The 13,641-nt window shown below is 37.5% G+C and overlaps 1 protein-coding gene across 34 annotated transcripts in view; it reads left to right on the forward strand.

Moving 5' to 3' along the window:
• LOC132001388 (myomegalin-like) overlaps positions 1–13,641 on the forward strand; it is a 217,780-nt gene that overhangs the window by 133,424 nt on the left and 70,715 nt on the right. For all 34 annotated transcript variants that reach the window (XM_059375904.1, XM_059375903.1, XM_059375933.1 and 31 more), the window contains 9 exons: positions 6,126–6,257; positions 7,391–7,510; positions 7,728–7,820; positions 7,961–8,173; positions 9,026–9,184; positions 10,069–10,182; positions 10,367–10,504; positions 11,169–11,348; positions 11,981–12,175. In XM_059375904.1, the coding sequence (XP_059231887.1) occupies positions 6,126–6,257; positions 7,391–7,510; positions 7,728–7,820; positions 7,961–8,173; positions 9,026–9,184; positions 10,069–10,182; positions 10,367–10,504; positions 11,169–11,348; positions 11,981–12,175 (1,344 nt within the window). The remainder of the gene's footprint in view (positions 1–6,125; positions 6,258–7,390; positions 7,511–7,727; positions 7,821–7,960; positions 8,174–9,025; positions 9,185–10,068; positions 10,183–10,366; positions 10,505–11,168; positions 11,349–11,980; positions 12,176–13,641) is intronic.

Here is a 13,641-nt window from a genome sequence, read left to right on the forward strand (position 1 = left end):
CATTATCTATTGGCCTTCCTGCTAATGACCAAAACAACAGAATTTTTTAGGCAAGAAGAGATTTTTAATTGACTTTTACCCTATTAGAAAACATTTAATCTTGTATCTGGCACTAGAACTCTTTCCTCTTACCTCCTCTTTTGTCCCCCACCTCCTTTTTTTGCTTTGTTTTCATTTTTAGATTTGCAGATGTTTTCTCACATTCCGTGAGGTAGTTCTCTAGTTAGTTCTCCCTAGAGCATCATGTGTTTTCATCCCAAAGGTGTGTCTCCAAATGATTAGGGCATAGGGCAGAGGTTTGGGGAAAACCTAGTTATCAAAGTATTGTACTATCTGAGCAATCAATATTGTAGTAAGTCATTTGAGGACTAATGATGACTTGTTCATAAAAGAAACTGGGAATTCAAGTGTCATCATTTTAAACACTAAGACAAAAACTGTTCACAGCCAGTTTGCCTACAGAGCTCTGTTAAGAGGATGTTTGATATTAAGAAAGGTTGTCTCTGTTATTGGGTGATAGGAGTTTCATCCATTATACTCTTGAATTTCTTAGTGACTAGAAGATGGCAGTTAATCTTAATTTGAGCTATTCATTTCTGCCCAGTTGATTTCATACCAACCTTTTAAATTCAGCTACATACAGGAACCTGACAGATGCTATTTTGTTTCTGCAGCAACAGTGAGTGCTGAGTTCAGTTAACTTTGTGAAACATCTGGCATCTTCTACTTGATACAGATTATTAGAATTTAGCAGAAAGGTTGGAGAAATAGTTTTAAATTTACATAAAGTTGTCAGAAACACATTTGAAGTGTTAAGAAAAAGGAGAAATAACAAAAAGTTTAAAATGTGTTTTCATTTGAATAGAATGTTTAGAAGGCCTAATGCTCCATAGGTCTTTTCTTTTGCTTCCTTTTCTTTCAGTGGAGCATCACAGTTGAATTTGAGTCTTAATGGTATTTCTGCAACCAGACATAGATGTCACAAATTAAACATGGTGTTTTCATATTAGGATCTATAGATAGTCTGGACAGTGTAGATGGCAGATAAGCGCCCCCCCCCCTGCCCCAATATGGACAATATTGTAAAAAGGTAAAGAAAATTAGGAAATTGCAGTCAAAACAAGAGTTTGTTTTTGTTTTTGTTTTTCTCCACACTTAATTAAAAATACTGTCATTTGGTGCCTGGATTCAACAAGTTTGAGGACTGGGAAGGATTTTAAATACCGTCTCACGCAGGGTTTCAATTTAGAGGTAAGGAAAGCTCATGATTTAAATGACTCAGAAAGAGCCAAAGATTCTTAACCATTCTTAGCCAAAACTTTTTTATTCTGTATATGAAATCACATTTCCTGATATATATTGAATTAAATAATACTTATTTTAAATAAAGAACCTTCTTTCTGCAACCTAAGGATTCCAAGGAGATTCTTGAGGGAATCAGTGAAGAAAATTGCCATCCTAATGAGCACATTGAAACTATAATAACTCTGCCTTTAGGTCAAGTCCCTTTGCTTCATTACATTTGGACACTGGAAAAAAATAGACCTTTACAACTTTAGTGTGTGATCTTTCTGCTGTCACTTGGCTTACATTCTTTTTACTGTTTGTAGAGTAATGAAAACAGAGCATTGAGAATATGAATAATGGCATTTAATTGCTATGCCATTTTCTTCAATAATTAAGGATGTGGGGGATAAATAAATTAAATTAGACTCAGAGTGTTTGGAAATAAAATTTGTATTGGGGGCCCCTGATCTGTTGTTTTATGTCTGGTTGACTTTTAAGCTCCTTAACGCCTGTTGTGCTGTATGTCTGAACCCCAGCCAACTGGGACAAAGGCAGACTGGTTTTTGTCTATTTCTCTGAACAAAGGTGAAAAGAGTAGAAACAAATGTAAATTAATTTAGGTATTTCTGTTTTTAGTTTATAGAAAGAATAAAACCATGAAAGAAAAATTTTTTTCTTTCTTTAAGTTCTGCTACAAAAACAAAGAAAAGCTCCCATCCTAAAGAGGAAGATTATTCTGGAAGGTCATTTTGATTCCTTTGTCTATTCCTCCACATACCCATTCTATACACTATTAAATATCATCATCAGAGTTCCTTCTGATTGCTGCATTTCTTTCTCTTCTTAAAGAAAAACAACAACAATGCAGTATTCCTGCTTACTGATTTTTTGGAATTATGCAAATTGACTTATTTGCCTTCTGCAGAATTTATGCTTGAAAACCCAAGGTAGTTTAAATATCTAAAGAAAGCTATTGAAGCCTTATTCTAGCTGGTAATTTACTTCTTTATTGTGTGGCCCTGAACTAGAAAAGTGATAGCAGGGGTGTGTTCGATTAGTAAACATCAATTCAGCTCTGGCTCATGTGCAATTTTCTATTCCATCTAAATTCACAGAGCAGATTTTTGTTCTGAGCCTTGCAGCACTAGGGTCTGGCCCTGTGTAGCTATGGGAAATTTATTCCTCTCATAGTTTAGCTACTTAATCTAGATAGGCCCTTTGGAAGGTGTAGGCATTAGGTGCCGCTCAAAGATTAGGCCTTTAATTTTATGCTAGTTGATAACTCTTTTGTATTTCCCATTTTTAAAACAATAGGATAGAAAACCACAGCAGTTCCAGATCTAAGACAAGTCCTCTTGTGAGGACTAAGAAGTGCCAAGGAAAATGCTGTTAATACAGAAGATCTAAATAACTGCCTTTTTAGCCTAAAGGTCTCATCTTATGCAGTATCAGGCCTGGAAGCAATTCTCCTTTCTGATGCTGGAAAGCTTTTTGTCCTAAAAGAGTCAGAGAGTCTAATTTAAAATTACATTAGTATTGTAACATGATTTTATTAACCTGTAGTCTGGAAATTAGCACTGATTTGGCTAAATTGCATATTACTGATTTCAGGTTTTATAAAATTGTCTTAGAGATGATTGGTTTATGTACTTGATACTTCTCAAGAATTCACTCTGAGCTATTAACTCAGGGAACTTTGTTAAGTGGTCTTTTGGCAGACTGCTATCTGAAAGGACATTTTTCTGAGATGTTCAATAATTAAGTGTTATAAATAAAGACAGAGTAAACATCTTCCAGCCTTTAGGTCAGTACATCACATTTACCGAATTAGAGGTTTCCTGTGATTATTAATGTCAAGATGGGTTCAGATTAAATCAGATTCATCATGTACTATTCTGTGGCAATTTTTGGGTTTAAAGTTGCTGTTAAAATGTCCTTGTTAAATATCTATCTGGTCTTATTTCTAAAGAGCCACTGAAGGAATAGAGCATTATAGACTGGACATTAGGAGACAGGCCTGTTTTTATTGGTTTTTGTTCTTGTTCTCTTATTAAACAGAAACTTTTGGTCCCTACAATATTCCAGGCATTATGGTAGGCAATGGGTTTATATGGAGATTGAAAGATTGAATACTACACATTCCCAGCTTTAGTGCATCTGGTTTAACAGGACCCTTTTCCTGATTTCCTGTGTAGTTTGGGAACTTCCTTATTCTCTCTAAGTCTCCGTTTCTTCCAAAGTATGACGGGATTATTCCAGATGGTTAGTTTATAAAGTTTCCTTCACAGCTCTGAGATTCTTTGATTTAAAGTGAATAGGGGAGCCTGGGTGGCTCAGTAGGTTGGGTGTCTGCCTTCAGCTCAGGTCATGGTCTTGGAGTCCTGGAATTGAACCCTGCATTGGGCTCTGTGTTTGGTGGGGTGTCTCCTTCTCCCTCCCACTCTACCTCTGTGCCCTCTCTCTCTCAAATACATACAGAAATAAAATCTTTAAAAAAATAAAGTGAATATTTATTCCTTGCCATTTTAAACCTGCAGCTATTTTCTTGAATTCTGCTTGTTATGGTTTAAATTTGAAAAATATTTATAATAGACATCACTGGGAAGGTGTTTTACATTGAGGAACTGAGAAACAGAGTTTTGTAGAGTGTTTTATCATTAAATGAAGGATAAAATTATTTATCAGTTACAATTGTTTTGAATATCTGTTCATAAAGTTACCGCTCCCACTGTGTGACTTAATTCACAGTGCTTCAGGGCAAGATTCCCTGTAACACCCACAACAACAAATATCCAAATAGATCTATTTCTCTTCCACTCCATTCCTACCACTATCATCCCAGCCACTATTCTCTTTCACTTATGCTACTGAAGCATGTGTGGTCTGTGTGGTCTCCCTGTTCCTACTGGCTTTCCCCAGTCCAATCACCACAGCTATAGGACCTTTTAAAAATATAAATACAACTGCATTCCTTTTCGAATTTCCGTGAGAATGAATTCCAGCTTCATTAACCCCACTGTAGAAGCTCTGTTTGGCCTAGCCCCTGGCTTCCTCTCCCCTGTGCTTAGTCTGCCTTAGCCCTGAGCTAGCCAGCAAGGTAGCCACCAGCCGCACAGGGCTATTGAGCCCTTGAGATGTGGCTAGTTTGAATTGAGATATGCTGTGTATAAAGGACATGAGTTTCAGAGATTGAGTATGAAAGAAAGTAAAATACTTTGTTGGTAATTTTTATATTGACTACCTGTCTTATTATATTCTTTGAATATAATACATTGGTTCAGATAGAATATTTTATTGAAATTGAGTTCATCTATTTATTTTTTACTTTAGTCAATGAAGTTACTACAAAATTTTAAATTACATACATGGCTCACATTGTATTTCTATGGGAAAGTGCTATTCTAACCACATAGACCTTTCTGTCCCGGGCTCATAGCCACTGTAAACCTTTTTCATTAGCTGTTCCTTCTGCCTAGATTGTTCTGCAGGATTGGCTTTCTTTCCTGCAGGTCTCCATTTAACCAGTTTAAAGTAACTAACTGGTCAACCAACTTAGAGTAACTTTACTACGCTATAATGCTTCTCAGTTTTACAACATAGGGTGTGTCACTATCTGGTATTTTATGTATTTCCTTATTCCTTTATTATATTGTTCCTCACTCCCAGCTCCCACAGTGCTTTGAATATTATGATACTTAAGATGTTTTAAAAAATTGATAAATAGCATTGGAAGAGTAAAAAACTTTTTTTTTTTCCCCTGAAATCTGTACTTTCAGTTAGTTGCTGGAAGGAAGGGATTTAAGGTAAGCTCTAACCCCACTGTCGAGAAGGTGGTGTTAAGGGTTTGGAAGTGTGAAGGAAAGGGAAAATGAACAGTAGTTGCCCTTTTCTTCTTCCTAATGGATTTAAATTTTTCCTAACTGGAGTAGGTGTCGGGGTGAGTAGGAAGGGTCAAGGAGAAAGAAGATGGATTTTCATGTCACAGTGAATTCCTCTAGTTTTATTTTAGTACACTTATAATGAATATTAGGTTCAGTTCATTAGGTTTATCTAAGCCTGATTCATTGTTATATAAACAATACGTGTTTTTTTCTCCTGAATCTTTCTGATGAATTGATATTCCTGTGAAACATACCTCTTTCCCAGACCATCATGGATTTTGAAATTTGTTTTTAATTTATTTTTACTTTTTATTTCAAAATCAGTTTTAATTTGTAGAGAGGTCATGAGAGAAATACAAAGAACTCCCACATTCACATATGCTAACATTTATCCAGATTCACCAGTTACAAATATTTTGCTACATTTGCTGTTCCACTCCCACTGTCTATATAGACACATTATTTTCTTTACTCCTAGACCATCTGCAGATATTAATGAGTCTTTATACTAAATAAGCATATATTTCCTAAAAACAAGAATATCTCTTATATAACTACAATATAATTACCAAATTTAGGAAATATAGTACTGATAAAACATTATTATGCATAGTCCATGTTCAAAATCTGCCCATTTTCTAATAATGTGAACAGGCATAATTGAACTATACTTTTTCTAGCTCTTAGGGATAGTAGAGATTTAATTATTGAATTCCCTGATTAGAAATAGCATAAAGTGTATATTTGGTTATCTAAAGCATTTTCTTTTTTCAATCCTCTTTTCTCTTTAAACTCTGAATTATTTGCTTAGGACTGTCTTTACGAATTCGTACTGATAAGCCATGCAAAAACTTTGGTTTTCTAAGTCTCTGCCAAAAGATGCTAGAGACATTTGAAGATAAAATATGTTGTTGGCTACATTTAACTCAACTTACTTGTCTTACTGCTTCTTCCTAGCCCGTGACTGAAGAGTTACTCAAACAACAAAAGCTGAATTCAGATGAGACCATTATAACTCAGCAGTCTGTATCTGATTCCCACTTGGCAGAACTCCAGGAAAAAATCCAGCAAACAGAGGCCACCAACAAGGTATGATCAGTCCAGGCTCTTGGAGATGACAGGTCTTCCTGAGGATGTGACTGGCTCTAGCTGAGGCTGTTAACCTCTCTGAGTGGGACTTGGGAGGTGGGTACTATGTATTCCCATTGCTCTGAGGAATACTTTCAATTAAAAGTGTAGTTCTTTTTTTTTTTTTTTTTAAGATTTTATTTATTTGTGACAGAGATAGCAAGAGAAAGAACACATGCACAGGGGAGCCAGAGAGGGAGAAGCAGGCTCCCTGCTGAACAGGGAGCCTGATGAGAGACTTGGATCCCAGGATTCTGGGATCATGACCTGAGCTGAAGGCAGATGCTTAACATCTGAGCCACTCATATGTCCCTAACAGTGTAGTTCTTTCCTTTAGCTCTCATCAAGATTTTAGCCTGCTCTGCATAGGTCAGAATTTCTGGTGCCTTTTAGATCTGTAATTAAAACTTGAATGTGGTCTTTACCTGTATAAGGCACCAAGACAGGAGGTTTATGCTTTTGATTTTAGCTTAACTTCTTACTCCTTAGAGCCCAAGGAGGCATTTGCTTAGGAGAAAATTTTATCAGAGCCTGCAATTTGAATGCTGAGCTTCTGGTCTGTTGTACCCTTGTAGTGTTCCATCCTGTTCTAGATAGCAGAGCTCCTTGGGCTTTGTTTAAAGGACCTATGATGAGGGATCCTTTGTAACAAAGAGTTAAGGGTTAAATGTCCAACTCTTGATTTCAGCTGAGGTCATGATCTCCAGGTCATGAGATCGAGCCCCGTGATGGGCTCTGTTCTGGGTAGTAGCCTGCTTAAGATTCTCTCCCTGCCCCTACTACCCCCTGCCCCACTCTCTCTCTCTCCAAAAAAAAAAAAAAAAAAAAAAAAAACCAGAGAGAGAGAAAGAATCCACAGTGACTCGTGTGGACAAGTGTATAGCTGCCCATTATAGAGAAAGCGCAGTACATGAGAATTGAAGCAATTGAATATTGAAGGAAGTATTTCATTTTCCTTTTACTTTGCCTTAATGGATGATTTAAGGTTTAATGGTTACTACATGTGGGGAAGCCTAGACTTGAGGAAAGACTTTCTGGTTGCATTTGAAATTAAAAGAAGTTGACCTAACAAACTTTTTCTTTGCTGAAATCAGATTCTTCAAGAGAAACTGAATGAAATGAGCTGTGAACTCAAGTCTGCTCAGGAGTCATCTCAGAAGCAGGATGGTACAATTCAAAGCCTCAAGGAAACTCTGAAAAGCAGGGAAAATGAGGTAAATATTGGGCAGTCAGGGATCTCTGAGGAAATTTTTTGTTCCATCAAAGTAGGTAATCTGTGTTTTTGTAGAAACAGATCATCAGACTAACAGATGTGAGCCTAGAAAAACCGTAGTGTAATCTAAATTGGTATTTCTAAAATATGTACAGGTGAGATCATGGAATTTATTTTTAGTTTACTAATATGGCTGGTACTCCCTGTCTCATCTTCAGACCGAGGAGTTGTACCAGGTGATTGAAGGTCAAAACGACACGATGGCAAAGCTTCGAGAAATGCTGCACCAAAGCCAGCTTGGACAACTTCATGTACGTGAGGGTCACATAGGACGGGAGGCAAGACTGCAGTTGAGAAAGTGCCGTGTTCGGTCACGGTTTTGATTTGATTGGTCTTCTCAGCAGCTCGGTGCTTGCCCTCCTTGTGAGGATGATTTTTCCTCTTTTTTCAGAACTCAGAGGGTACTTCCCCAGCCCAGCAACAGGTGGCTCTGCTTGATCTTCAGAGTGCTTTATTCTATAGCCAGCTGGAAATACAGAAACTCCAGAGGGCATTGCGTCAAAAAGAACGCCAACTGGCTGATGCCAAACGATGTGTGCAATTTATAGAGGCCGCCGCCCATGAAAGAGAACAGCAGAAAGAGGCATCTTGGAAACATAACCAGGTAAATTGGCAGTCATTTTGTGGTCCGAGATGCTGACTTTGCCCTGATAATAACTTCTTATCAGGACGGTTTGTGTTGAATCCTTTGTTGAGTCACTGGCTTAATCGAAGAATTCAGTTCTACGTATATTGCCCTCATACCATGTGCCAGACACTGGGCTGTGTTCTGGAAATAACAAGAGTCAATATCACAAGCTCTTTCCTGTGAAGTTACCTGTATTTATTATGAGACAGTCACATAAACAGAATTTTTTGTGTAAATACTGAAATGAGGTAAAGGAACTATATTTTGGCCCTACAGGAATATATAGGAGGTGCTGAGGAAGAGGGAAAGCTTCATGAAGGAGGAGCTATCTGGGGTTATTCTTGAAGAGTGGTAAAATTTAGCAAGACAGAATAGTGGGGAACAACAAACAAGGTCAGAGGAATGGCATGCACAATTAGCTCCATCTTTAAAAAAAATATAAAACATTCTTAATTGGTTCCTTTATCTTGTTAGGTTGGAGCATATGCTATCAGTTTGTGTTTTTTTAAGATGTAAGTGGATGATAGAAATACTCTATTCTTGAGCTTATCCAAGGTTACAGTGGAACAGGGTTCTGCTTAGTAGTTATATAGAGCTATCATTTTTAAACTAGAGAGTAAGTATTGAACTATATAATATGAAGTTTACATCTTCCTATCATTCACAGTTCCCTTAATTTCCCATGTCCTATTTGATTTGTGTATAATATTTCTAGAGTAATTGTAAGAATGGAACTTTTCTGCTATTTTATATTTATTTTATTCTGTATGCCTTAAAAGTTTTAAGGCCTCCCTATTAACCATGAAAAAGGGAATCTGTTTAATTCAGGAATTACGAAAAGCCTTGCAGCAGCTCCAAGGAGAATTACAGAGTAAGAGCCAACAGCTTCATACCCTGGAGACTGAAAAATACAATGAGATTAGAACCCATGAGCAACACATTCAACACTTAAACCACAGTCTGAGTCAAAAAGAGCAGCTGCTTCAGGTGAGTCTACATAATGATTTTAACTGAAACAGGGGTCATAGAACTCTGAAAGTTCCATTCACGTGATCTCAGATTAGTTCACCTGTGTTGAGTACCTGTTAAATGTAGAGCATTGAGAGGTGGGAACCAGGAGGATTCAAAATAAATCGAAAGTACGATTCACGAAGCACAATGCTAACCAGCAAGTGTACGAGATAATAAATATAGACCTAAAAGATCTAAGCAATATTCAGGAAGTAGTTATTGAACACCTCTGTGAAACAGATACTATGCTAGTGCTGGGAAGACAGAGGTGTGACCATTGTTCTCAGTCTAGTAGATGAGGACATCTGTATAGAAGTTTCCAGTTACTTACATAATAAATGAATGAGGGAAAATATGGAATACTGAAGAAGACTGTAATTGGTCTCCTGCTCTAAGCTTCAGTCCCATTGAATCCCGTACGTTCTGCTGAGCATGCAGTTTTTTCACAGTGTATGTGTATTGTGTATACATTTTTTTCCTCTGATTAGAAATACCCCACCAGCTCTTCACTTGGGAAGCTCCTAGTTCTTAAGGCTCACAGAGCAAATATAACCTCTTTTGTGAGATCTTTAGTGACACCTTCAGGCAGATTTAGACAGTGCAGCCTGTGTTCCCAGGAGCTAGCTATATAGACATATACACTCCATATACATAATGTGTACATATATTTATACACACACATGTGTACACATGTATACAGTAGTTAACGATTTGTATATCTGTTATCTCTGCTAACCAGTGTTTGCCTTGAGTGATCACATTTTGTTTTTTATCCTGAATAACAAATTGTTTGGCAAAGTGTAGGAATTCACTGAATATTGGATAAATGAATAAAGAGAAGTATGTTTTGGTCTCATTAGGAATTTCGGGAGCTCCTGCAGTATCGAGATAAGTCAGACAAAACCTTTGAAGCAGATGAAATGTTGCTTGAGAAACTTCGACAGCGAATACAAGATCGAGATGTTGCTCTAGAGGTATGCACTTTAATTTTGTTTATGGCGCTATGGATTATTCTCTTCACATAGGTACTCAGAAATATGTGTCTCCTTAATTTGCTGCTTTTTGGAGTTGGTCTTCCCTTCCTTTATACTTTTATTGAGTAAATGTGATCACAATAGTGAATCCTAAGGAGCTCTAAGATCCTTACTTTCCTTGCAGCGGGCTATAGATGAGAAGTTCTCCACTCTGGAAGAGAAAGAAAAAGAACTGCGTCAACTTCATCTTGCTATGCGAGAGCGAGATCATGACTTAGAGAGATTGCGTGGTATTCTCTCCTCTAATGAAGCTACCATGCAGGTAAGAGCACAGTCTGCCGTGGTTGGATGCTAAGCCTGAAGCATCAACCCTTTCCCTCATTTTCTGAAAACCAAGGTATTTGCTTTATAAGAAAGAAAATACGAAAACAACAAAAATAGTTATTCATCATTGTAGACTAGGAAGTGAGAAGTGTTCGTACTTATGTTGTGGAGTTCATAGGGGGAAGCAGTGATTATGGATTTCCAGGCACACTTTCTGATTTCTAATCCTCATCAATATCTGAATACTTTTATGTAAGCATTGCCCATACAGCTGTTTTACTGTTGTTTTCTCATTAATATTATATGCATATCCTTGTATAGCCACAGTCAGAACACTTGATTATAGAAGCTTATATATAAAGCTTATATATTTAACCATCTGCCACTTCTTAAAGAAGTTCTTCACTTCCTCTGTAGCATAGCCTGCCTCCTCAAAAAAACTTCATTTTTCATACGCATTATGTTTATTTCTCTAAATAAATTAGATGAGAGTTTCTAAAACCGAAGATTAGTATGGCATTGCTAGATCAGATATAAAGTTTTCTCTTTTTGCAAAAAATGGATACTTTAGAAGATAATTTGAAGGCGGATCAAGTATCTTATTTATCTTGCTGAGTTTGGGGTGGTCCTTTGACTTATCCTTGTTTCCTTTGTTACTATAGAGTATGGAGAGTCTCCTGAGGGCCAAAGGCCTGGAAGTAGAGCAGTTATCTGCCACCTGTCAAAACCTGCAATGGCTGAAAGAAGAAAGGGAAACCAAATTTAGCCATTGGCAGAAGGAACAAGAAAGTATCATTCAGCAGTTACAGACATCTCTGCATGATAGGAACAAAGAAGTGGAGGCAAGACTTTAGTTAATTAAAGGCAATTGGTTTAGTGATTACATTATCTCAGTCCTGGATTGGGACTCTTTAGGTCTGGGGGTGCCAGTGACCCAAGTCTTAAATACCATCTTGCTGTGCCTGGGCAAGTTAGAAAGTGACAAAGCCAGTAAGCCTCCCAGGCAGTGTGGTTCCACAGTTTTAACTGCCATCTACAGCCTCTCAGTATAGAAGTAGGAACCTCATCACCATGCTAAGAAATATAGTGCTCATTATTGTTTTTTAGCTTATCATTTTCTGTTGCCTTATAAAAGTTATACTGGGGAAAAAAAATACATGGACTGCATGTCCATTTATCTTCATCTGTTATGTATCCTGAGCAAATAGGGAAAGGGCCTACTTCAGAAAACAATATGTAAGTTGACATTGTGAGTGTTTTTCTGTATTGTGAGTGTTCATTCATTGAGCATGTATTTACAGCCTTCTGTGTACCAGGCCTGTGCAAGATCTGGGGAAACAAAGGAGAATAAAACATGATATTTGCTCCCCGGAATCTCATAGCTCTTTCTCCTATAGCAGATTCTTATAAACCCCTTGATATGTAGTAGAGGACATTCTTTCCTCCAGAACTTACACTGTCCCTTCTATATTAGGATCTTAGTGCCACGTTGCTCTGTAAACTTGGACCAGGGCAGAGTGAGATAGCAGAGGAACTGTGCCAGCGCCTACAACGAAAGGAAAGGATGCTGCAGGAACTGCTGAGTGATCGAAACAAACAAGCAGTGGAACATGAAATTGAGATTCAAGGCCTGCTTCAGTCTATGAGCACCAGGGAGCAGGAGAGCCAGGTAAGGACTAATGTGCAGACCAGAAGAGTGTCAGTGTGTTTCTAGTCTGTGAATAGGGAGTGTTTGAACATTGTAGTGTGTACGTATGTGGCATTTTACAGTTTGCTCTGTTAGGAACAGTCTGTTTCCTAGATTACAGTTTTACATCTGTTATCAGAGCATGCAATATTGGTAGAGCACTTTGCATTGAGAAGGGTGCCTAAATAGTACATGTACCCATTAACTTCATTATACATTTCCTTTCCTTAATATTCTGATAATTTTGACAGAAGACAATACAAGGTTCTGGAGTATTTTGATTCTACATTCTCAAGACTTGAGTGATATTTTCTATTTCTAGCCAAGCTGTGGGAGAACTTATACTTGACATATTTTTCTTAATTCTCTACTTTTCTTTTAAGATTTTATTTATTATTTGTCAGAGAGAGGGGGAGAGAGAGCACAGGCAGAGGGAGAGGCAGGCTCCCTGCTGAGCGGAGCGCCCAATGTGGGGCTCGATGCCAGGACCCTGGGATCATGACCAGAGCTGAAGGCAGATGCTCAACTGACTGAGCCCCCTGAAGGCTTCCCATTTTTAAAAATTCTTATAAAATATGAATTATCTTGGGGCGCCTGGGTGGCTCAGTGGGTTAAAGCCTCTGCCTTCGGCTCAGGTCATGATCCCAGGGTCCTGGGATCAAGCCCTGCATTGGGCTCTCTGCTCAGCAGGGAGCCTGCTTCCTTCTCTCTCTCTGCCTGCTTCTCTGCCTACTTGTGACCTCTGTCTGTCAAATAAATAAAAAAAATAAAATCTTTAAAAAAAATATGAATTATCTTAAGAGGAAAAAAGATGGTGTTCTTTTCAAAGGCCATGATGAGAATAAATAATTTATAGTAACATGTGATATATTAATCTTACAGTACTGGTACACAGGTATTTCATATACATAAGAGGTCTTATATGTTCTCTATTATGTTTTTTCCCATAGTAGCTTCTACAGATTTTTATTCAGGCAAATTAGTAATGTACTGTTACCTTGGTTATGTCCAAATCCCTGAGGAGCCCAAATTTTACTTACTAAAAATGTAAGGTTATTTTTTTTATTTCCCTTAGAAATTGTGACAAGAGCTCAGCATCTCATTAAAGCAGTAGTAATTGTCCCCAGAAACAGTGGATGCTGGTACAGCTAGTATAGTTCTGATTCGTCATCTTTTACCCCCAGTAATTTTAGTCGTAGTTTATTATTTCCAGATTTTTTTTTATTAAATGCAGACTTTCAATGTGGTAATGGTCACAAATAATGTTCTAAATTTTTTCTTTACTCTGCCATCATCTGTCTTAGAAAAGTGGGATTTGAAATTAAATAAAGTGGGTTTGATGGTTTTGAGGTTCAGATTTTCCTGATTGTATGGTCTGATAAAAATGTTTCTGTGTAATTGATTCATTCAATAAATGTGCATTGAGTCCCTACTACGTGCCAGATACT

This window comes from Mustela nigripes, chromosome 14, assembly GCF_022355385.1.
Source record: "Mustela nigripes isolate SB6536 chromosome 14, MUSNIG.SB6536, whole genome shotgun sequence".
NCBI classification, from domain to species: Eukaryota; Metazoa; Chordata; class Mammalia; order Carnivora; family Mustelidae; genus Mustela; species Mustela nigripes.